The 26,059-nt window shown below is 31.8% G+C and overlaps 1 protein-coding gene across 4 annotated transcripts in view; it reads left to right on the top strand.

Moving 5' to 3' along the window:
* KaiR1D (Kainate-type ionotropic glutamate receptor subunit 1D) overlaps nt 1-26,059 on the top strand; it is a 545,285-nt gene that overhangs the window by 432,892 nt on the left and 86,334 nt on the right. For all 4 annotated transcript variants that reach the window (XM_085942313.1, XM_085942314.1, XM_085942316.1 and 1 more), the window contains 3 exons: nt 16,289-16,430; nt 21,953-22,120; nt 25,360-25,380. In XM_085942313.1, coding sequence (XP_085798439.1) covers nt 16,289-16,430; nt 21,953-22,120; nt 25,360-25,380 — 331 coding nt within the window. The remainder of the gene's footprint in view (nt 1-16,288; nt 16,431-21,952; nt 22,121-25,359; nt 25,381-26,059) is intronic.

The following is a 26,059-nucleotide window of genomic DNA, read 5'->3' as shown; positions in this document are numbered from 1 at the left end:
AAACTTTACCACCGTGTTTCGAACAACAAACAATCTGACTGAATTAAAATGATATAAATTATGTTTATCTATGACTGAACTTATCTAAATAATAATCACGAAATACAATTATTTGTTATTTTTAAAAACAATTAATAATTATATCTGATTGAACCCAATAGACATTATTTTTTTTTAATCATCTTATTTATTTATTATTTGTTTAAAACGGCAGGCATAGACAATAAAATTTACATAAAGAGTTGTAAGCGGGTCTCTTGAGCGCTTACAAAACAAGACAAAATTTGTAGACTTGCCTGAAATGATGAGTCATCAGAAATATAGAAAACAATTTTCGATTCTGCTGTCAATAATCGTTATTCAAAGAACAAAAACAGATGTCGCTACTCGCTTGTAATTTTTCATTTGATTCTAAACTTGACTAATTGAAACGATCGCCATTCTAATTTCAAATTCTGACCATAGATGACTCCCAATATTTTAAAATATTCTACATTTTATTTTTGTATGTTAATTTTAAATAAATACATGAAGATATAGTTTTCTTGAAGGTATGCTTTAAATAATAGCTTAGTATGGAGCCTTCGCCACTGATATTTATAATGGATCTACTAGGTGTAATATATAATATTGTATAAATGGCAGCCGTGTCGTCAGTGCTGTATGAGTTAAAAATCATGAAAGTACCCGTTTAATTTTTTAAACAAAAAATATCGACAAAAATTATTTGACTCAGTGATGAATTTAATTGGTTGGCGATAGTATAGGTGTATGTACAAAACAGTTAACCAGAATCTTTTGTCCAAACGAAGATTGTCAAACATAAAACCTTTGTATGGTTAGACGAAGATCTTCTTTATTGCAGTGTTCTTAGTTTCAAAACCATAAAATTGTCACAGTGGCCCTGGTGAATAATTGAAGAACTAGACCAAAGAGTGGTCTAAATGATATTGGAGCGTTTTGCTATGAAAGTTTTTTTTAAATTTCACGTATCTTTTTTACGATTCCACTGATAATCATTTCGTTCTGGCGATAACTGATACCACTCTTTCGAAAAAATGTTTTTTACAGTTACTTTATTTAATATTCTGTCACCATATAATATTTTTTATTTATATGAAATTCACTATTTCAGTTTCTTTCACAGTTTACCAAAATAAATTATTATATATTCGAAATTTACTAATAATAAATATAAATTATACTTTAATTAATCATAAATAATTGACCAAATACTACAGATATATAAGTTATAATATACTCAGTATTATTAAATAAGCTAAAACTATCACGTTATCGGTCCGGTTTTTATTTCATGTTTTTACGCTTATTTTTTGATTAGTTTCTGTATATTATACAAATACTAGAAATTCAATAATAATTATATAAGTGCTAATACGGTGACAATACATTCTAATAAAATTTTAGAAGTGATACTGTACTCAAAGTATAAGGTCGCTTTACAATGTTTTGTAAAAAAAACTATATTTCTTATACTCTAAACTTAAAACCTTCACTAATAATTGGAATACAGGGGTAGAAAAGGCCCCCGATTTGAGTTTAAGCCCTACTAGTATACCTATTTATATTATAAAAATTAAACACGTTCTTTAAAAACTATATTTTCACACTTACGCTCTTCTGATATACTGTTCCTTAATAAATGCTTATCTGTTGCCATTCATTATAATATGCCTTAGTTCAGCAATGTTATCTGGAAACGCTAATGATAATAGTATAGCTCCATTATTTGGTTAGTTCGTCGGTACCTCATTCTAGGGATGATTTTGCTTTCTACATCGGTTGATTCCACCCTCTCAATATTTACCAGCACACGTGTCTTTTTTCAGTTGAAAACCGCTTGAATCCATGATTTGATGCGTTCATTTCGAAGATACTGTATAATTCTGTCCAAAATTTTACTTGGCTAAATATCACGAGTTCTTAGAGGTTGGCATCCTTCCTGTATTATAATATATGACTGATGCAGATAAACCGAGCAGAGTCGTTTTTGAATGTTTATGCGATTCACAAGACTCTTGGCATAATAATGTCATTGCTTGGCATCGACAAATAGCACCATATTTCAAATCCATTCTCTTTGTTTTTTCCAAATTTACATAATATGTATCGGAAAAAATATTTTATAAAAAATAAAAATCTGTTTTTAATTAACTATTTTTTTATTCAACAAATAATTCACAAGATTTAAGAATGTAACATCCTAATTATTGAACTCACATAATTTTGAAAACACTTTTGAGAAAATATATAACCAATAGAAAAAATCTTCTTGAAAAAAGTAAGACAACCCCGCAGGAATCGAACCTTCATCTCTCAGGTTTCGCACCCATGCACATATACCGCTATGCTAAAGGCGTAATACTTAATTATGACAAAATTTAGCTAATGGCTATTAATACTCTCTGAAGTGCTTTTCAAATTGAGCTACTATTGGCGATCGGCTTTTGTATTTGGGGTATCTTTCTTTTTTCAAAAAGATTTTTTCTATTTGTTTTAATATATTTTCTCAAAAGTGTTTTCAAAATTATGCATGTTCAAAAATCAATTTTTTAATAGGTGCTTATTAACTTCGCGTTAAGGCGTATTCTTATTATATCTAGGTGGCTGTTTCATCAAGAAAATAAAAACTCAAACCCTTTGAGCGAATATACATTTTGCCATTTTAATTAGGCATTTAATACCAAAAGTGCTAACAGGCCACTAATGGGAAGAAATTAGTTACAAAATTAATTGACCCTGAAGCAAGCGGTAAATTTTTCGAAAGTCTTTTGAGTCTCGCTAAGAATTTTCTTATATAATATAAAATTATTATTCTTTGCATATTTGATAAACATTTTGAAAGCTCTGCCAAATATTACAATAAGCTTTTGAAATTGATTACCTACGTATTATACAATTACGTAAAAGCTTAGTATTTTCAAAACACATGCCAACTATCGATACTAAATTTTCAGAATCTGAATCTGTAAGTTTTAAAATGTTGAAAAATAATGAAATAAATTAATGAGTTTGTTAGATTGTAGGTAATTTTTATATTACGTTATGTCTATTTATATCTATCTGGGCTGTCAAAACTGAGAAAAATTGTCATTCTGGAAGTAGTACCTACTACGGAATTCTGGATTTCCTAGCTTCATAGCTTTCTCCAGCTTTCTTTATCGCAAGTTTTGTCTTCTTCTTCGTCAGTACCTCATGAGAAAGGATAACTTTGGCATCTGACAGCTTTCCCCACAGCTCTGCAAAGGCACTCACTTGCAAGTTACAATATAAGTGCTAGTTATTCATAATGCAGTAACCTGTTTTACACTAAATAAAGATGTTTGAGTGTATATTTCGTTAAAATTCTTCATCTTTCTTCGGCCATGTCCACCCCTTAGCTGGGGCATATGAACACCACACGGCGCCTTCAAGAATCCGTAGAGATTACCAGTCTTCTTATGTCATTCTAAGTCATGACAGCATCTCGTTATTAATGTAATTATTCTACTACTTTCAAAAAACACTATAAAATAAAATATAATATAGTAGTTGTGATTTCATGTTACCCGATTCTGTCTGTCATTTAGTTAACATATTTATTGTTAATTGTATTTTTATTAAAATAAAAAGTGAAGTTTCTGAATTATGGAGCTATGAATGAAAGCATTTACTGACTCTTTACACCTTTCTTGGTCTTCAATCTGCAATTGTCGCGTCATGGATCCAGTTCTTGATTTAAGTAATTTATGTTGTATGGATAATGTGATTTATCCAGAGATTTTAACTGCCTATCTTCATTTAAAATTCTTTAGCAATATCCAACATGTTTCCTCTACTCCGTTACCCAACATACATTTCTGCATACCGTGGCATTCTATAATATAGTGTTCATACCTCTTTTAACTCTAAGGTCCATGTTTTATCTCCATTCTTTAATACCGATGATTGCACTGATTCAACTCTTTACACTTCGGGCGTATGTAGTGAAAACGCTCAAATATTTCATTTAGACATCCAAATTTATTCCATTTCACCCATCTCGTCATCAGGATAATTTCTTAAGAACTTGCTCCTAAGAAATACATAATCTGTTATATTATTGGCTACCTTCATATTATTTTTCATAACAGCACAACAATCCTACATGGGTCATGGAATCCTCCACCATTATTTTGTTATTTTCCAGTCTTAGAATACCTAAATCTTATCTTTAGGATATCTTTAACTCTAACTTCACACTAATGTCTTCTACCAGGTCTTTCTATTTTTTTCAGCTTTCCAAATATATATTTTTTTGTGATTCATGAATCATTTACCGTATGTACATGACTTAAGTTAAGGTAACTTACTTAAGCTAATACCACCATTCCATGACCATTCAGGTCATTTGCAGACTGCACAACCATCCTTCAGGATTTTTTATCCCGAGGTCTCTCTCTCCACTTTGTGATAGTTAGCCTATCTACTTCCTTCTCGACTCTATCCGCCCATTTTCTTTAATAGCAACCCAGCGGCCGACTACTTACAACAAATCCTTCATAAACATTCTGAAGGACTTTAGATCCAACGCATTTAACAACAAGACAGACCAATTTATATCTCCACGTCTCTACTACCAAATACTTAGACCAGATAAAGAATGGCGCAAAAATGTAATACTAAGAATGCGTAAAATATTTATTTTACCAAATGCCGCCTATTCGACGCTTGCATTCCGACGGTGTTGCTTTACGGTAGCGAATCATGGCACCTTACGAAAGCTGAGAGCAACCGTATACTGAGCTTCGAAAACAGATGTTTCCGACGTATACGGTGTGCGGTGGTATGACTTCAGGAGTAACGAAGAGATAAGAGAACGCACCAAGCAATCTCTCATCACGCTGAGAGTAAAAAGGCAACGTTGGACCTGGATCAGCCATGTGCTGCGGAAGCTAGAAGAGAACCTCAACCTGGTTTGCCTGTTCTTCAAGCCGACCGGACTACGGCGTCCTGGAAGGCTGCTAAATACTATCTATATAAAGTATACGGAGGAGCTACGGGTTGCTGGTTTGACTTGGAATAAAGCAAGAAGACTGGCGAGCGACTGGGATCCTTGGAAGCACCGCGTGGTGTCCATAATAAGCTCTAACTAAGGGGCAGATATGGCCGGAGAAGAAAATGTGTCTTATGAGATGGATAAAAATATTTCAATATAAATGTATATTGACATCTATTTGCGTGATTTTTTTTTAAATATATACTATTTTTAACATAGATAAAACAAATCGCAGATGTTATGTTACTTTAGGCATCCTTATTTATTCGATGTCTGGAACGTAAAAAAACCTTTTAAAATAATTCTGTTATGTCTGCCATAGACATCATAAATGACAGGTTTTCCATAAAGGAAACATTTTCTTAGTACAGAGGATCAGTTGTATGTAAATACACGTTCCAAAGAGAAGATTATACTCTGTCACTTTAGCCTCGAGTTAAATATTATTTGTCACGTCTTGTTTAAACTAGAAGGGCTTTAATTTTAGTACAGCGAACTCCATGAATAATTATTAAAGACCTTTCTGATGATTAATATTGCATTATTTATTGCACGGAATACTTATATTTATAAACTTAACTATGTATACTTCTTCTTGATCGTTCTTTCATGACTGAAGATCGTGACGATCTTGAAATTTAGTCACCTTTTGAGCGCCAATGACTTTCCATCCCTATTGGTTCTCTGCTTCTCTGAGGGTAGTGAAATACTGTCACCAGTAAACTCCGATACTTAGTCGTTCTAGCAAGCCAATGCTCTTTTTCTACTCTACTATCCCTGGAGTCTACCTAAAACCATCAGTTCTTCTAAGTTACTCGGCCTGCACCGAATAATATGACCAAAATCAAACGTATTCTATTATAGCCGTATACTTCAAACTCAGTTTATTTCTAATGTAGTTATTTGATAATAAAAGTATTTTTTTTCTGTTATATTTTTGTTTTTATTTTGATACAATCCCGAAACTTTCGGGATTAGGTTTATCAATCCCGGGATTTATAGGTATCGAAAATAGCTCGGGATCCCGAGTGAGTACTAACTTATATACTTAAGTAAAAATAAGTACCCATAAAAAATATTTATCATTGGTTTATATTTCAAAGTCATGAATGTTATACTTCGTATATAAAATATTATTTTACGATTATTAGTCAATATATAAAAAAATATTTTACGGCAAGACAGAAAAAACTTTCCTAAGTTATTTTTCAACTTATTTATATATTTTTTTATTTCTTCATAACAGTTGTGACCAATATGGTGCCATTTTTAGAAGATATTGAAAATCCACCCGAAGTAAATATTCAAACCAATCGATAGGATTAAAATTGGCATACGTCTTAAATTTTAAATACACATCGACAGTTCCAATCACGTCACTCACTAAAACAACCCCGCACCCTAGTACGATACTGGAATTTTAAATACCCACCTTTGCAGGGAAAAGTGAGTCTTGTTTGATAAATTGCTTTTGAAATAAGAATATGCGCCCTATGTGGTTACCATATCAGGGCTCGGATTAAAGTGACAATGACATAACGAAACTGAGTTGGTAGTAGTTCGTAAATATTTGAGGGACTGAAGGACACATGTAACAAAATAAATATTAAAAAATACACCGTAGACATACTATGAATGAAAATGAGATAGGGCCGTTATTATTTTATGTAATTTTTAAACATTACAACAATCTATGAGGCGTAATGATTGTAATGTAATGAAACAATAATGTAGTATGTAATAGAAGTGTAACAATCCCAAACATCCAGGGTTTGAGAAAATCACATACTTAATTGTATTTTTTTTAGAATTACTAATAACCATGTCCTTGCTTTTTCATACAAGGTGGTTGTTAGTAATTTTGAATAATCACAAACACCCAGGCTTAGAGAAAATCACATAAATATTGTGTCCTCACTGGGAATCGAACCCAGAACTCTCGGGTGGGAGGCCAGTGCCTTACGCACTGCGGCATGAGAGCCTCGCACATAAATGTATTATAACCTCAAGAGGAATCAAACCGGAAGCCTCCGGATGAAAATACGCACTGAACTACGAGAGCCTTCTAATACATAAAGAAATATCAATATATTTTTTGGAATAGGGAGTGTGTATCATTTGAAAATCAGATACCATTTACAAAATGTTAAAGCATTTATATTGGATTTATAATTGAATAATAAACTCGATTTAATTAATGTGATTATTTGTATACTTGTTCTTCTTATATCGGTCATGTCCGCAATTAAGTCGATGCGGCTTAATATCCCTGTCACTTTTAAGTCTTCTTTCATCTTCCCAGCATCCCGTGGTTTTACCATAGTATACTCTGTAGATGGTAATTAGCTGCATTCTAGGTTGCTGGAAACCGATTGGCTCGCATAACAGGCAAGAGACTCTTGTGTCAACTTTAGGTCCAATATCGCGTATACACTTTCAGCATCTTAAGAGGCTGCGTGGTCCACTCGATTACCCTATCGTTACTCCCAAAGTTATCCTACTATACACTCAGTATCTGCCACGAACATAATATTCTCTAAGCCCAGCATAGTATACGATTTCTCTGAACCTTCGAAAGGTGTAACTATTTGTGGACTTAGATACCTTTACCCATTAAGTCCACAATTGTATTTGAATAATAATTTTCTCAATAACCCATATCTTAAATCAACCAGCATCCGAGATATTGGTAAATTGATTTTTCCGATACAAATTAGAAAAATCTACTACATCTTGCTCACCAACCATCATTAGAAGAAGGAATTATTAATAATTTATGTTTCTCATATTATCAGTACTTATATTCAAATTTAAAAATCATTTACAAAATTAATATTCGTGTAAAAAATAAGTTTGATCGTTGGAGGGTTGAATGTTTATAATCTGAGTTGTTGTCGGACACTCTTTTAAGTGAGCATATTAACGATACCGATACTTAATGACTTTAGCAAGTGTTGTCACAGTACCCCCCTCATAGTGAAATTCTTTAACGATCAAATAAAAAAAATACTTTTAAATATTATTATTATTGCTGTGGTATCTACGAGTGGTGGTGTCAATATATACCGAGACTTTTATGTATGATTTTTTTTTACATTATTATAATATGATGTTACAGCCTAAGTAAAACTTTTTTGATTTCACTTAAACCTACTCAATTCGGTAGTCTTTTGCTGTTTTAAATTTATATCTATTTTGAGTCAAGGATTTCTCGTCTATACGCACTTTTCAAACAATCAAAACAATTATTTCTATTTTTAGAGTCATACATTGTATTAATGATGTCTCCGAAAATAGCCTTTCTTCTCTCTGTTTGTCAGCAGACAGCATTTTATTAACACAATTATGTTTTATTATTATTAAAGGTCCATCAGTAGGATAATAATTCACAGGGTCAACAGAAAGACAGCACTAAAATAAAATGATACGAGGGTAAAAATAAAATGAACCCGGAGAATAACAATTATTATTAATAAAGGAAAGAACGTAGACAGTCACACAGTTTTTATAGACAAATAGTGTTTTTATAAACAAGAATAACAATACATATTATCTAAATAAATAAAAAGATATTTTTTATTTTATTTTATTTTATTATTTTATTTTATTTATTAAGGAATCAAACCGTTACATATTGTTACAAAAATTTAAAATATAATAATGAAAAGTTATTGCAACCAGCAAAGTTTTCATGTATACATTATAATATAGTTAAGCCTAGCAAGATAGAGAGTAAGAATAACATAAATATAAAGAAATTACATAAGAAAATTACGTGAGAAAAATGAGGAAGAATAATGAATAATTAAATTATATACAAAAAAGTAACATAAAAAAATATAGATATAATATATATCTATTTATACACACTTTTATAGATAGCGCATTTAAATGAAACATGTGAATTATTAAAAGGATCAACGGTTGAGAAATACATATTATAATTTAAACAAGAGCGCCGAATAAAAGAGTTTTGTGCATATAAATATGTTTAATAATACATCGATATAAGTATCTTGTATTTAGTCCATTTAATTTTGATAATGGTAATTAGGGATTGGAATATTTTTCGAAACCGAAAAACCGGTTTTAAAATCAGATAATTCCGATATATTCTGTATTGAAAGGGGAAACAAAATGTATTAATTAACATAAAAAGCTTGACATGACTGTATTTTTTTTTCTGGTTACGCGATGTCAAGTTTACTTCCATGGCATTCATCGTCCTTGGTAACCAGCAATGACACTTGCTTAAAATATTAATATGTTAAAGAGATTTATAGATATATTTATTGTTAGATATTTCTGTTTTTTTTTTCAAATTATTATTTCACGAATACCAGTATTCAATAGGAAATACGGAAATACTGGTATGGGTATTTTCATTTGCTATTGCAATCCCTAAGGGTAATGATTATTTTCGACAACTTATAGTAAAGTAGCAACTTAAAAGCATTTATACTATTAAGGATAATTTGTTTGAGTACGATTTTTTTTTTAAAAAACCTTTAATATTTATTTTTATCAGTTAAAAATGTAGTTTTATCCTGATAAAATTGGTAATATTTATTTATAACGTATGTATATCTCTAGACTGAGACATCACCTAGCTCCGTTTATCTTTTTAGGTTCCCAGTTCTTCACTGCCATGTACATCCACCGAACATTATGAGTTCGTCTATCCAGCGGGTCTTAGGGCGTTTCTGTGGTTGTTTATTGACCCTTGGGTACGATTGCATGACGGCATTTTGCACCCTCGCAACTAAACCACCACAGGTCCAAATTTACGTGTTTTGAGTTAATTACTACGTTTCATTGTCCATTTCATAGTATATATACCGAAAATTTCATACCTCTAAGTCATCAAATTCAAGTCAAAACTTCATTCAATATCCAAACATATTTCAAAAACACAGTACAAAAATGCGAAAGGTAAAAACTTCACTGCTGATTTTCTCTATTTGACGAATTGGATTGTGACAGTTTAGTTGCGAGGGTGCGATTTATCCAGCGGTTGTTCACGCAAGGAGCGATATGCCCAGTCCATTGCTTTCCAGTATTTTACGCTTCATTACTTTTCACTTGTAATACAGTGATACGTTTTGTGTATAAAACATAAAATTATATCAAATGACATTCATATTTAATAATAATATATTATGTAGTAGTAAATAAATAAATAAATAAATAAATAGATAATATTTTTAGAATATATTTTGTACATTATGCTCATTCTAGAGCAGGAGTGCAAAGTTATGAAATGGCAACTCTACTACTTAGCGACATCTCTAATATCGCGTACTCTTGTCTGCTTCCTTGTCCATTGGTTTATTTTGTGGTCTCTCCGCGTTATGCACCTTTCCATGCCACGTTGCCTTACTTGTATTTTTTTACATTATAAATTCTCTTACATTAAGACTCCAGGTTTTACATGCATACGTGAGCACTGATAGCATGTATTGATTTACGGTTAATACACAAATAATAGGAGGTCAATTTTAAAAATATCCGAATGCAATCCATGCCAGTTTAGGTGTATTTATTGAGTGCCAATGATGAGGATCGCCTTTGTTTCATCAAAGTATTTCACCATTACTTTTATCTATGAGACAATTTTATTTTAACTTACTTTACGGCTTTCATTTGTAAGCTCCTACATCATATTCGAAAGCTCTTCAGGGTCGTTGAAAATTTGAATATTACATACTTTAACATATTATTACATACAGTGTATCTAGTACCATATAAATTAGAAGCATCAGTTGTTTGTTGTTTTAGGTTGCAGAACAAAACTGCCAATTGGTAATGCCAATTAAAAGGACGATAAATCTATTCAACTCTATTTTATTCGATCCCACGATGGTCGCGCGGCTTAAGCATCGAACTATAGCGTCGTGGGTCTCAGGTTCGAATCCTAGGTCTGGCAAGTACACATATTGTTTTTCAATTTGTGTATGAGCCAGAATATGGACCTAATAAGTTGAGCAAGTGGCTGACATCCATTTATCGTAAAAGCAAAATCAGAATTCTGCTAATACAAACCTCTACTCTGTGGAGGCCCATATGATCCTATTAGGATTGGACATGGTCGAAAGAAGACTGTAATCTATTTAAATGAGGGTGAGTTTAAGTGGACATCATTTTATAAATTTTGAGAAACACTCTACTAAGCTTACGGGATATGTTTTTTTGTATTTTTAATTACCCTGTTTTTGTATAAATCATTAATAATGTCACTAATTTTCTTTAGTCTTCATGTTATGTTACGAATTTCTTGACTTAATAATTATTATTTTTTGTCTCATGTAAGTAAATAAATTCTAAATTCATTTAAATTTAATGGAATAACATATTAAAAGAAATTTGCACGACCCACGTTAAAAATATTACGATTTGAATAATTTTCCCATATCCCGCACAACTGTTGAATTATGATCTCGTAAACTTAACAACTATAATATTATATGATATACTCTACGCAGTTCACAAACTCCATTGCTTAAAATCGATATTTTCAACTTCGAGCACTGATCTATCGAAAGTGCTGTGGGGGATGGGAGAGGTTTTGCTAAGACGCTGAAGAGCCCTAGACTAAGATTTATGCAAGCCACAGGGGAAGATTTATGCAAGACAGTTGTGTGAGGGATGAAAGTGGCATGGAATTTTAGTGCAGTGGCGCATTAAGACGCCATGATTACCAAAACACCTTTGATCCGCCGTGAATATATTCACATAAACGGCGCCCACTTACGTCCCGATGTCACATCCATTTAAGCAATTATTCATTATTCAAAGGCTTTTGGGATATATCTAGATTTATTGTGAAGGTGTATTCTGTAGGTGATGTTTATTTATGATTCGTCTCTGGGAGAAAAATATTATTTTCATGATTTATTGAAACGTAAACATCTTATCAACCCACCTGCCTTTTCCGAAAATCATAATATCGTTGTTATCTCATAGATCGGTAATATTTTATTCGTTAAAACACTCGTTTGGTAAGCCTGATATATGTGATTGAATCTCACTAGGTCTAATATTTGTTTCGATATTTTTTTTTGACGGTTATATTTATATTTTCCGAAAAAATTGTACTGCATTTTTTTTAAAAGATATTGTGATAGCCAAACGGGAGAAGAAAGGGGTAAATTTCTCCATAAATTGATTGCGTGAAAACAGTTATCAAATAAATGTTGATAAGCCTACGCCATGCGTATACTCGAGAATATACACTCTCTACTCGCTACATATTGTATATATCGAATTTTTACTACGTTGCTGAATTATGTTGACCTTACCTTCATAATCTTGGATTTAAACACACTTAATTTATTGTAAATATTTATTATAAATCATATAGTTCAACTAACTAAATAACATTTTCTGTTGAAATAAAATTCATATTTTATTTAACCTTTCTCTTACCGTGATAACAAATTCCATTCTGTCCTCAGCCGTTACATTGCGTTGCCGTAGTAGTTACACGGAATAACACTAGGTATATAAAAAATAATTACTTCAGTAACGTATATAAATTTATAATAATAATTATTATGTCAGCATTTGTAATTTATTATAAAAGGAAAAAAAATATAAAGCACTCAGTTGTAGTAACTTGACACCACAGAATGGGCAAGGCTCACTGTGTATAATCGTAATTGTAACTACTTGATCAATTTTCAACTTTAAGTCTTAAACTCACCCAACCTTAAATTGATATCTCGTATCATGGCCATTCTACACGAGCAATTAAAATGCCGCGTTTCTCCCACTACCAACTATGCCGTCAAACAGAACCATTGGTTTATGCTCAGCATATTTATACAAAAATTTTACAGGTTATGAGAGGAAGCGGTCAAAATGCCTCTGGATGCGATAGTATATGATTATCCCGCTATACCGATTGCATTATGTCACTACGCTATGCGTTATAATCCAAACTGTATATATTCAGATTAGCCGTATTTTTATGGTCACGTCTAGCAACATTTTGAGACGGTCTTTAGCCAGTAACACTCTTTACATTATACGGTTTTGACTGTATGGCAACTAATCGAACGGCGACATTCTTTCAGTGGCATGAAGAAGACGCTCTTTTAATATTACACGGCGACGGTTAAAAACCGAAACGGTGCCGTATAGCAGCCGTCCATAACACTGTATTCACAGCGCCCGGACGGCCACCGATGACTCAGTTGTGTACGTGACCTAATGCACGCTTTCACATTAGACGGTTTTAAATCGTACGGCACAGCACAACACTCAACCACAAATTGAGCTTGTGACGGCAAAAACCGTGCATAAACCGTGTAGTGTGAAAAGAGCGTGAACTTGTTGCCGATTTGGATTATTACTGTTCGATTTTTTTCGTACGGTTAAAACCGTACAGTGTGAAATAAGGGTACCCGCGGCAACTTGCCTGCTAGTCATAACGTTACAGTAAACGAATAAAAAAAGAAAGGAAGGAACACACTGATTCATTGCAGTAGAAAAACGGGCAACCAAATTCGCCATTTTGGAAATCGACGGTTTTGCGTAAGCAAATATCACGTGGTCTGTACGTGTGCATATAAACTGCGTATGCGTTTGTAATTTTGTGTATTTTATGTTTGTATATCACGCAATGTTGGCCATATTTGCCCCTCTTTCTGATTGCCGTGATTCGTACATATTGTGCTCATTCCTTCTTTTTTATTCGTAGGTTACAGTACAAACAATTTATTGAGTTCAATAATAATTAGTTAAGTTGATATGAAGGTAGTAAAAAAGCTCTTAATACGTCACTGCACTTACCTGTCTACTATTTACAATTTCCCAACAATATGTTCCGAGTAGCGCTAACTCAAGAGGATGGCGTTTGTTTATACACAAAGTAAGTCAAAAGATACTCGCCCTGTTTGTGATGAATCTGTTCCACGGCAGTGAGGCAATAATGTAAGAATATTCTCCCTCCTAGAAGAGCCAAGAGTGATTGAGACTCTTCCCAAATTGTTCATGATTGATATCTTTCGCCTGCATGGGGTTACACAGTGTACTGAGCTTACTTTACGCTTATATCAATTAGTGAAATTGGATTTTGCTGAGGCTTTGTACGTCGCTTACTTTGAAATAAGTTATGACACAACGGAAGAAAATGTCGTTGTAATTACATATGTATATTATATATTGAAATATGTTTAATAATACAGATATAATCTACAAAAATATTTTTTTTAAATATAAATGGTTTTTGTTATTAAAATATTTTGAACACAACAATAAAATTATTTAATTATTGATTACACAGCATGTAGTACTTATTCAACATTGTCTTATAATAATCAGTTGGTCTATTCTATACTTATCGACCGCTAAAGTGATAAAATGATAAATATTATTAAACTTAGAGTAGGTTTGTATCAAAGTATTAGCACGTATTGTAACAGTTACAATAAGATATTTGTAATTGTTGCAATAAGTGCTATATTTGAACAGCAGCAAGAGAGGTGCTGTTAAAATATACCACTTATTGCAACAATTACAACCTAGTTAGTTAGTACAACCAGGTTAGTTGTTATTATACATTGCGAAAACAAAGCCATAATAGATAGGTTATAGTCAAAAATACCCGTCTATCCATAAAATATCTAAAATTATGCAATTAAATCATACACATCTTTGAATATTTTGTAGATAGAATAATATTTTTTATCTATAGTTTAGCTTAGGCAGGGCTTAATGAATTTAAAAAAAATGAACAATCAATATGTGTAATGTGTATCATTAATCCAATCGAAACACATAAATATGAAGTAAAAAGAGCACAATTTTGTCGTTTCACCAAAAATATACCAAAACTACTATGATTTGATTTAGGCAAGGTTTATTTGATTTTTAAAAACTAACCAATTCCATCTGTAAATAATTGTAGTCTTAGTTCAATAAAAACAAAATACGTATGACTAACAAAGTTTATTGTGCACTATTTATGGTGGATCTTAACAGCCTACCTCCACCCTTCACAGTAACGGTTGGGTTAATAATTTCGTCTTAAAATTTTCAAAATATTGACGTTATATCTATATAAAACCACCTTTGAAATAGCCCCCGCGATGATCCCAACAAAGTTTTTCACTTCAAAATTAAAAACTTCTTTACTTAATAAATTGCAGGTAGACGAAAGCTTTATATCCCATAGCGAAAAAATTTTAAAGCTGTAAAAAAACCTAAGCTTTAAAAATGTATAATCTGCGCTGAGCTTATTATAATCTTTCACGGATCCGGTCTGACAGCCTCCCTTTCTCTTGTCTTTTTCATTGAAAACTTTCTTGCGGTGTGGGTACTCTCTCGAAGACCCCACTAAATTTTTTATATGCAGTAAAATTCACTAAGGATGCGACCTAAATGAGTGGAGAGAGTGCCTAAAGGGAATATTTTATGAACTAGGGATTGTATTAAGTGTACATACATACCGTGAATACTTAACCGCCGATTCGGTACTCCGGTTAAGTGTGCGTTACGTCTCGTTTGACCTATGTTTTATGGCGAATAGCTTAAGACCTTTTGTCCTAATACATTATTAATCAAATGTTTCGTGTTATAGACATACTTACATTGTGATAATTAATTCTATTCTGTCAATACATACCTACATATTATAATATACTGAATTAAAGGTTATAATCGACATTCATTTATTATTCACACATAATAATAATAATATGACCCATTTAGAAGTTAGTAATTTTATTTATTTTATTTAAAAGTTAGTCATTAATTTATTTATTTTGTAATCATAATTGTATTGTATTTATTTTGTATTCGGCAGGGTAGGTCATCGATTGCTCAACAATGATCTAAAAAAAACTTTTAACTAATTAAACGTAATCTAAAACATACAAGTTTGTAGGCAAACCCAAAAGGCCAAAAAGTCTCCCTACGATGAATATCACGTTTGAACCGGTCGGATAAGCAAAGATAAAAATTGAACTCGATAACTGCGTTCCGGTAGCCATTTTTTAATATGTCATTTATAAACCATTCATGTATGCTAACTTCGACCAGAACCGCCGTCGCTAGTAGGTCTCGTTGTTCAGTGCATAAGGCATTGGCGTTTCTGGTGAGGTCACTACTAGAGGTCACCACTGACCTGCCTATCAAACTAGTAACCAGGTTCAAATACTTAGGTGACACGTCTTATTAGTTTTTTTTTATTTATTTTTTTAAATGTTTCTGTTTAATTTCAACAACTTGTATTATCTTTGTCCACAGACCTTTGCTGAAACAGATAAAGAATTCAGCGGAATCTCACATAGTGCTGGACTGCACCACGGAGAGGATCTATGATGTCCTGAAACAGGCGCAGCAAATCGGAATGATGTCAGATTATCACAGCTACCTAATTACGTCTCTGGTGAGAAACCATAAATAATGTATCATTAATCATACATAATAATCATTATAGATAATATTCAATATTGTATTAATTTGATGGCAGGTTATATGAGTAAGTAAAAAATTGTGTATTCAAATTAAATCAAATAACTTAAATATTCAAAATTTAAACAAAAGCCAAAGTAGTTCAGTATGCTCAGTTAATAATATATTATAATATAATAATTTATAACGTGCCTTTTTTTACCCTTCAAAACTATGTGATTATTGTTATGCATACATATCAATCTGTAAGCGATTGAGAGAAGATTTTGATGTACGGTACGCATAATATGTGGAAGCCAACATATTATTATTAATATGAATAAACGCAAGGCACTAGTGAAGCTTCAATCCTTCCAAACGCGCTTTTAATCATCAAAATTAAAATTAACATTTTAATTATATTATTTATGGGTGAGCATTACAACTTATATAATATATATATAACAAATTCAGTAATGTAAATTATAATGTTTTTATTGTACTTTTTCAAAAATAATCGTAGAATAGAACCAAGTAAATATTTAAATTAATAATTGTGGGAAACACAAATTATATTTTGAAGTCACGTATGTTAAAATCGATGCTTGTGAGAAAAAAATATTAAAACCAATCATAAGGTAAATCACAAAATGAAAGTTTGAATACAATAAGTTTTTATTTGTTGTTTTTATTTAATAAAACGCATTTTTTTGTAGTACTTGTTCCACTTTTAATCAATAGATTAGGACTGGTTTCGTCCACTATTGATTAAAAGTGGAATAAGTACTACAAAAAATTGCGTTTTATTGAATAAAAACAACAATACAATGCAGTTTCATCATGAATTGACAGTTAACAAAATAAAAGAAAAAAAAGTATTCATTTCACAGTTTATTTTTGATGAAATGAGGTGTTAATAATACAATAACATAATGAAACAGTGAGCTTCTAAATTTATATAGATTTTTTGAAGTTATACTTCTTTAGGCGCGTTTGGAAAAACAGGTCAGAGTGTATTTTTGGCGTGTGACATGTAACACATAATTTATTTTTTCACAAGAAAAAAACGCACTCGATTGGATTCGAACCACCAATTGTTGGGTTATCAGACGAACGTACTATTAGTACACCACAGTGTGATACTGCAATCGTGATGATTATACAGTATAATATTATAGCTTAAAATTTTTCTGTTGCCTAGGCAGCGAATTAATTATACAGTATAATATTATAGTTTAGAAATGTTCCGTTGCCTAGGCAGCGAATTTATTATTGTCAGACATTTGTAATTCTTTACGTAAACAAACTATTAAATGTCATAGTGGCAGTTGTTACTTTAAAAATAAAAACAACGAGAAACCATTATATAATATAGTAATATAAGTTAAAGTGTATAAAAATAAACCAACGGCGTTTTGTTACGCCAAAGAAGTATAACTTCTAACGCGCGTACATAAGTACACACACCGATTTTTTTTTCACCGTTTATTTTTGATGGAATGAGGTGTTATTAACTTACAGTAACATAATGAAAACAGTGAGCTTAGAATTGATGTAGATAGGCATTTTTTTAAATATATAATATAAGTACTGTAAAAAATGTAATTACTTAATTTGTCAAATTTATGTCATTCTTCTTAACCGTTTAACTAATGAGGCACCTACCCAAATAACCGATATATTAAAAAGACGATAATAATAATAATTATAGGCTTTACAGTTGGTTACTCTAAAATAATACAAGAGAAAATAAATTTGTGTGGTTTTAGTGTTACGTAATATCTTTTATAATTTACTAATTAAAAAAACAACCACATCAAAGCCAAAGTTAATCCACTATAGTCTGCAGGAAAACCGAATTGTTTTTTTTCACTTACACCAGTGCGGTCTATCCAGTTATTCTGTTAGCATAACTATTTCACAATTAAATTGCCATCAAGTCCTTTTAGCGGGGCGGAAACTAAGGAATTTTTAATTCACCCTAAAAGTAATAAATGATGCACTGAAAATGGCACAAGGCCAAACCGGGCAATGAACGCGGGACTAATGGATTAAAAATCCCGTATTGAACGAGCTGCTTCGCGAAACATATGGTCATTAGTCATGCACTTTTTCTTCGCTGAAATTTTTCTCCCATTAAACACTTTGAACTCCGCCAATGAACAATATTTAAGATATTTTGCATAAAAATGAAACACTATGTAGAACTTTAAATTAATAAATTAAATGATTGTCATGGAAATTAAAAAAAAAAACGAATACACATTGTGACGTCCCATGGAGATAGGCAGGTCATGCGTTGCGTAGGGCATGTTGTAAAGGGCGGCGAATATATATAAATTTTGAAAGCAGTGGCGGTTTTCAATGAAGCAGACGATTCGGTCGCTTCATTTTAAAGTATTGACATTTAGTTTAAAAGATAATCTAAATTCTGACAATATAACTATTGTTGTATGCTAATACTTATTATAATACATATTGCAATGGCAGTTTATCACCCAATGAAAAAATTTGAAAGGATGCTTCCAAGTCTGTCCGCTACACACTACCATTATTTGAGAATAAGTATCGTGGAAATACTCTAACTGTTAATAGATGGTGCGTATGTAATTTTAAAGACATTTGGTGTATTTATCTGTTTAAGATTACCAAAAATAAATAATAAAATGGATAAGTAAATTATTAACAAATTTTCAGACAATTTAAAACTAAAAATTAAAAGGGGCGCCATTCCAAGTTTGCTTAAGGGCTGCACTTTTCCTAGGGACATGACCGAATACCCCAATTTCTATACTATAATAATATCATCTATTGACAATAAATGGTACCACATCGCTACCAGAAATTATCTCCACTTTTCTCTGTCTGACACAAGCTCCATTCACTGACATATTCCCAATAAATCTGTATTCCTTCTTATTTAGCCCAACCATAAAAACCTAGGTTTTCGTACCCTTCTTTGACCTTCTGGTCTACTGCAAACAAGCCTCTTGAGTGGTATTGGTGTACTATTTTTTAATTCTGATCTGTTTACCGTAGTGGCCCTACTTTTACGTTTATCACATGGGATTCACTACAAATGACCCCTGAGAATTGAACAATAACAAATGCTACATTACTATTATATCGTAAATAAAAAAATATTAATTGTGAAAAAGAATTCAGTTGACATTCATACACCTAACATAATACTTCACTATAATATTGTCTCTTGAGAGTGGCTTCCGCAACGAACTCAAAACATCAACGCACAAAAGAGTGTACACAATAAATATAATGATTGAAAAACCAAATACCTACTAAAAATTTAAACTACATTTAAAAGGGTTGCTAGTATCAAACTTTCACAGGTTTGTTGACAATTCGATATTTATTTCGGTTGCAAAACCATTGTCAATATTACAAAAATAAACGATTTTTATCTCATCCACTCCAGTGGATACAAGAATAATGCCTTAGCCCTAGTGCATGGAATCGAATTTAAATATTAAATTAAATATTGAATATACACAGGTTTGCATCCTGCTAGGTGTCGTTTTTTTTTCAAAAATATTCTTAGTGTTTTCAAACTTTATAAGCTTTCTGTATTTAAACCGAATACTGCTCAAATCAAAACCACTAAGTTGCGTAGTTCAATACTTTTTTATTCCGGATTGCGCGGGTCAATATAATGTTAAATAATACACAATGCGGTCTTTTGGATATCCGCATATTGCAAAGAGGAAACGTCGCGCATATTTTGGCAGTACTCTTTCGCAAAAAATGTTGCGAACTTGCTAAAATGCAAATGTGAAAGCCTCTTTCTGGCCGTTTTTACGACTCGACGCACGCCACTGTGCATATGAGTTACTCCTACACATAACGATACGGATTCGCCGATAAATTTGCACGACTTTTGTACTCCACTGCTGCGAGATTCTTTTGTGTTTATATTTTTTTGTTTTATTCTTTGCATTAAAGTATTATTTCCGGTCCCAAATGGATGTAGAACAATTTTTATTTCGCACATCCAAATATGGATCGTATATTCAAACAAAACATAAAAAGTTCTTTATTAAGGCAAAACTCTCGTCGGTCTAGAAACAACATTATGAAACATGAAATTTAATTTTAATTAATTCAGTGTAAGTACTACACTGCTACTTACTTACTTCACCCTGTCACGCCTCAGTATTGGGGCATAGGCCAAGTACAAAGTCGCGTCACTTCCATCGATCCATCGTCAAATCTCGTGGCTCCCGTCATGTGAGACCTGTTGTAGTACGTAGTTCGCTTTTGTAACATTGCTACAGGGTGAGGAAGAACGATCACGCCGACAGACCCCTTGAGTTTGTACCACAAGGATATGCAGTGTCACAATCTCTGGTGGCATCTGGAATACATGTTCCGGCCACGTAAAGCTGATTCATGATTTATTACTTCAATCACCGATGGCTGCCATGTTCACTCACGAACTATAATGTTTGTAATGTACCCTTTAGATTCGGCTGAGACATCGATTCTCAAAGCTCAAATCCCTAGAAGCTTATTGAAGTGACATATCACACAGTTCCACGATTTCCGGGTGCTTAGACCCCTCTGACCCATCTAACTTAAATCACTTAAGTCATATAATATGATATCATCACGGGTGTGATAATCATATATGGATGACTCTATATATAGGGCTGTCATAACGAAAGAAAAGTTATCGATACCTGGTATCAGTATCGATGGTTGTTCGCGAGAGATTTTTTTTCCAAAAAAATATGTTATGTTTGCACCTACAGAACTTTAAAATATATTATTAAGTCACTGATTAGTTAACATGTATAATTTGAAAATACTACTTAATATATGAAATAAGCTTAATGGTAAAAATCTTGAAATTTTTTTTCAAATATTTATAAAATATAAATGTTAGGGTTACTGCCAATAGTTGGTAAGTCTCTAAATCATGTTATAGCGTAATTATTGCAGTTTGAAGTTTGACATGCCCTTCTAAAATCAGGCATAAAGATAGTTTCTTTGTGCTTTATTTGCATGTTCTGTATATCGGATGACTTTTATTTTTTTTTCTAGCATACATCACTAGTGGCGAAGAGTGTATGTTGGAAGAAGGTGAGGTAACTGAAAAAGTCCTAGAACAGTCACAGGATTTGAATTTGAATATATGTAGACACATTATCCGTTGTTAACTCTAAATACGTAAATTATCGACTTACCAACTTTTTCCAGCAACCCTAGGAATTATTCAATAAATGTTAAATTCTCAAATCTTGTGATTTTTTTCTTTATGATATTTTAATTGTATCTATCGATCTAATGAATGATTAGGTACCTAAATATTTTTCATTAAAATCTCTTGACTTTTTAATTTCTGAGTTATCATAAAATGTTAGTTTCTAGAAAAAAAAGTATTTGGGTTAAAAGTTTTAGTTGTGTTTAATGGTGGAAAATAATATTTTTAAGCATTTTTATATAACATAATATATAAGTAATAATTTATTATCATTATGAATTTTTCTTATTTTTCAGGATTTACATAGCGTAGATTTGGACGAATTCAAGTACGGAGGAACTAACATCACCGCCTTCAGACTCCTGGATCCAGACAAGCCCGAGATTCAACGCGCTGTCAAAGACTGGGTTTACGGCGAAGCCCGTTTTGGACGAAAATTGCAGCTGGGACCTACTTCATCGAAGGTGACAGAACAACTAACCTATTTATATCACCAGTTATGGTTTTAATGTTTACGTATACTACATTCTACAGTTTTTCTGTATGTCGTTAATGTCTAGTTAAGCATACTATTGTAGCGGAAAACGACCTCGGACCTTATTAGCGTTATTTCGATAACGTTAGCAAGTCATTTAACTATCGCACAATCGTTGCATCTACAGTGAGCATATTCTACAGGTGTGACATATTTTTTTGGGGTTCGACTATCTCGGGCTTGTTCATTAAAACGCTTCGAAGTTGCAACAATGCAGCGGCCAACAGATTTCCCAAATGCGAACTATACCAACAATAGCTATAACCCCCAGTACGACTTTCATCTCTATACCTGTCACCCCTAAAGCGGTCTCATCCCTTTACAACGAGACCGCCAAACTATTATTGTGGGGGACTAAACCCCTAACAAAATAAGTTTTATATAAAACTATTAAATTATATATAAAACTACTAAATTTATATATAAATAAGCAATAATAGATAATATTATATTATAGTAACAGTTCATTGGAAAAACAATATATATATATATAATATGTAGGATTTGTGTATACATGTGGTATTCTTTGGTTTGACAAAAGATAGGTATTGCACACAAAAATAAACGCACTCGATTGGATTCGAACCACCGATTGCTCGGTTACCAGCCGAACAAACTATCTTTACGCCACAGTATGATACTACAATCGTGACGATTATACAGTATAATATTACAGTTTAGATTTGTTCCGTTGCTTAGGCAGCAAATTTATTATTGTCGGCCATTTGCAATTCCTTACATAAACGAACTTTTTAACGTCATAGTGGTAGTTGTTACTTTAAAAATAAAAACAACGATAAATAATCATATAATTTAGTAATATAAGTTAAAATGTATAGAAATAAACCAACAGCATTCCAATAAGCGGTCCTTTTTCTTGAGTGTTTAATTTAATAAGATAATTAAGAGCTAGTTGAAGTATCTAGGTTATTACAAGTTCTGTTTTTGTTTTTTTACGCCAAAGAAGTTTAACTTCTAACGCGCGTGCATAAATACACACACCGATTTTTTTCAATATTAAATGGACAGGTACTACCCCATAATTAAATATTATACTGTTGGAATTGGAATGTGACTGAGTAAATTCTGCGTCTTTTATTAATTTAAATTAAAATATTAGTCCTTATTTTCTGTAATATCCAATACACATGGTTTATGGGTCTAAAATCCGCAGTTTCTTCATAAATATTCAAATATTAAGCAATCAGTTCATATTTCAAATTAATTTCAACCAAGTTAATAATATCGTGCGAGAAATCCTTCGACAATACATGTGGGTAGATTGTTAATCCAAATACCACAGGAATTCGGGTTCATTAAGTAAATATATCAAGGTAAAACCATACGTCATCCATGTAATTTAGGCCACGCCTATTATTTTGGGGATGTTCAAACCGCCTCAGCTGATAAAGTTTACCGAGTTACCAGAATTGTCTGCACATGCCATACATTCACACATCCGGAGTGATATGATAACGTAATACGATTCGGCAATATAAGAATACAGTATTTGTAACCTGATAAAATTACTGCCACGTTAGTCAAATATAATATATGTGGTTTTTTTTACCTAACGTTCCGATTTCGTATTTAAATACTTTGTAAATAAAACTTGTTTGAATTACAAATTAATTTAACATAATATTATATAAGTTGAAAACACTTCAGATGCAATGTATACCTATGAGAAAAAACTTGTTAAAAAAATTGCGATGCCCAGCGAGACAAAGATTCACTAACGAACGCGCGAACGTGCTTCTTCGGTTCTACTATAGATCCAGTAGAATCCAGTGGATGCAGATTTGAATCCTGCTAGGAACCGTATTTGTTTAGAATGATTATAGTTATATATATAGTATATATTATACTGAAGTGTTTTAAAATTCTGCATCCTAAATAAAGAGTGCTTCATTCTCAAATCTTGTCATTTTTCATTGAATAAAAATATAGAATTTAATTTTTAAATAACCAATTTTTTATTCAACGAATAATTCTCAACTTTTAATAATGTAAAAGTATTAGCAAGTTCAAGTAAATTACAACAAAAATCATGGAGTGATCCGTGACGTCGGTTAGTAATTAAAGTAATACCTACTTTGATTTAAAACGCAAAAGCCGATCGCCAATATAGTAGCTCAGTTTGAAAAGCGCTTCAGTGAGTATTTAAATTTGTCGCAATTAAGTATGACTCCTTTAGCATAGTGGTATATGTGCGTGGGCGCGATACCCTAAGAGATGCAGTTTAGATTCCTGCTTTATTTCTTCTTTATTCTCTATTCAATGATTTCAAAATTATGTATGCTTATAATTTAATTGATTTAAGTTTTGTACTTTTCCATTCGAATTGTTACTTATGTCCAATTAGAAACGATAGGGCACTAAAATGACATTTATTTTTACTGTAAAATGTTTACCAACTATTTTAAATTATATTTATCACGACTTATAACTATAACTGGACGTATAACTTAAAAGTTTAATACATTATTTAAAGTTTTATACGTACCAATGATTTAAAATAAACAAACCTTTTCTTTTCCATAAAGTTAAACCAAATAATATATTATATTACCATGATATTTTTGGCTTTCAAATACATAGTTTTTTGATAAAGTTATTCAAATTTATTCCACTTAGTATTTAATACAAGCACGGTAATACTGCGATAAAATGAGACAATAAACGGATGGTTTTAGTACATAAAGAAAATTTTAACAATATTCTGAGCGAAGGTACCTAATACATTTTATTATGAATATATTATTTAACATGCATTTTATTTTTCATATTTAATTAATCAAAACAGGATTTTCATTCCGTTTCAAGACTGAGACACTTTTTAAATACAAAATGTACGTCCAAAGAAGAAAAAGAAATATCTCCACAATTTTTTTGTTAACAATGTTAACCAAATGTTTCAGGAAACTCAATTAGATGATGAGGGGAAATGTAAGATGACTTGCGAGTGCGAAATAAAAGGGAAAACTCAAAAAAGAAAAACATTAAACGTGGGTAAATTTTCACGGTAGAAATTTTATGCAAATGTCGTAATGGATTCTATTATTTAAGTAGGCATCTTTTGATCCTTTTTCTTTCTGTTCTGCTTTTCTGCTATTTGTATATCAATATTTGTATCTTTTCTTTTTCATGTGGCTTTTCCGACATCAGGATAACATGACATTCATCAAGGTATGTTGTTACATTCTTTTTTAATATTACTCCCCTGTCATTCAAAATAAAAACATACATTCCATACGCAGACTAATTCATACAGATTGCATTTGTTTTTTGAATTTTGACTTTTGACTTTGTATATTATATAAACCAAGCCTCTTTTACCTGTATGTTAAGTGTACAACATTGTTTCATTTACTGGTCCACTACTTTATAAAAACACTTTCTATTGAGCTGTTTACTTAATTCAATAAAAAAACAATTTTATTCACAAAGGGTAAAAAGCGATAAATCTAAAATCACTTCATTTCAGGACAGTTAAAAAAAGATTGAGTTTTGGCCAACAATGTATGATATTTTATATATTTGTGTACAATGTATTAATTCAACAGCTTTGATTCAACTGGTTTCTGTCATTATTTATGCATACAATATATTAATTGTAACTTAATTGTAATTATTGTACCTAATAATATTAATTTTGCAATGAGATAAACATGCAATGCATCAGTGCATGATGCCGATCACATCCTGGGGAGTGTCTCCATATATCGGTTGAAAAAGAAGGGCTTCTTTAGTCGGTCCGATCTTTAATTGGACCGGTCGGCTATTGCGACTTGATATCTACGAGGGGAAATTTCTCAGCTTTTAAAATGTTTCCGCAGCGATAAGGTTTTTTTCTCATCGAGAATTG

Source organism: Rhyacophila brunnea, unplaced genomic scaffold (genome assembly GCF_057557595.1).
Source record: "Rhyacophila brunnea isolate RB1 unplaced genomic scaffold, BYU_Rbru_1.0 scaffold_14, whole genome shotgun sequence".
In the NCBI taxonomy this organism is placed as follows: Eukaryota; Metazoa; Arthropoda; class Insecta; order Trichoptera; family Rhyacophilidae; genus Rhyacophila; species Rhyacophila brunnea.
The sequence above is the reverse complement of the archived record's forward strand: the minus strand, read 5'-3'. Positions and strand labels throughout refer to the sequence as shown.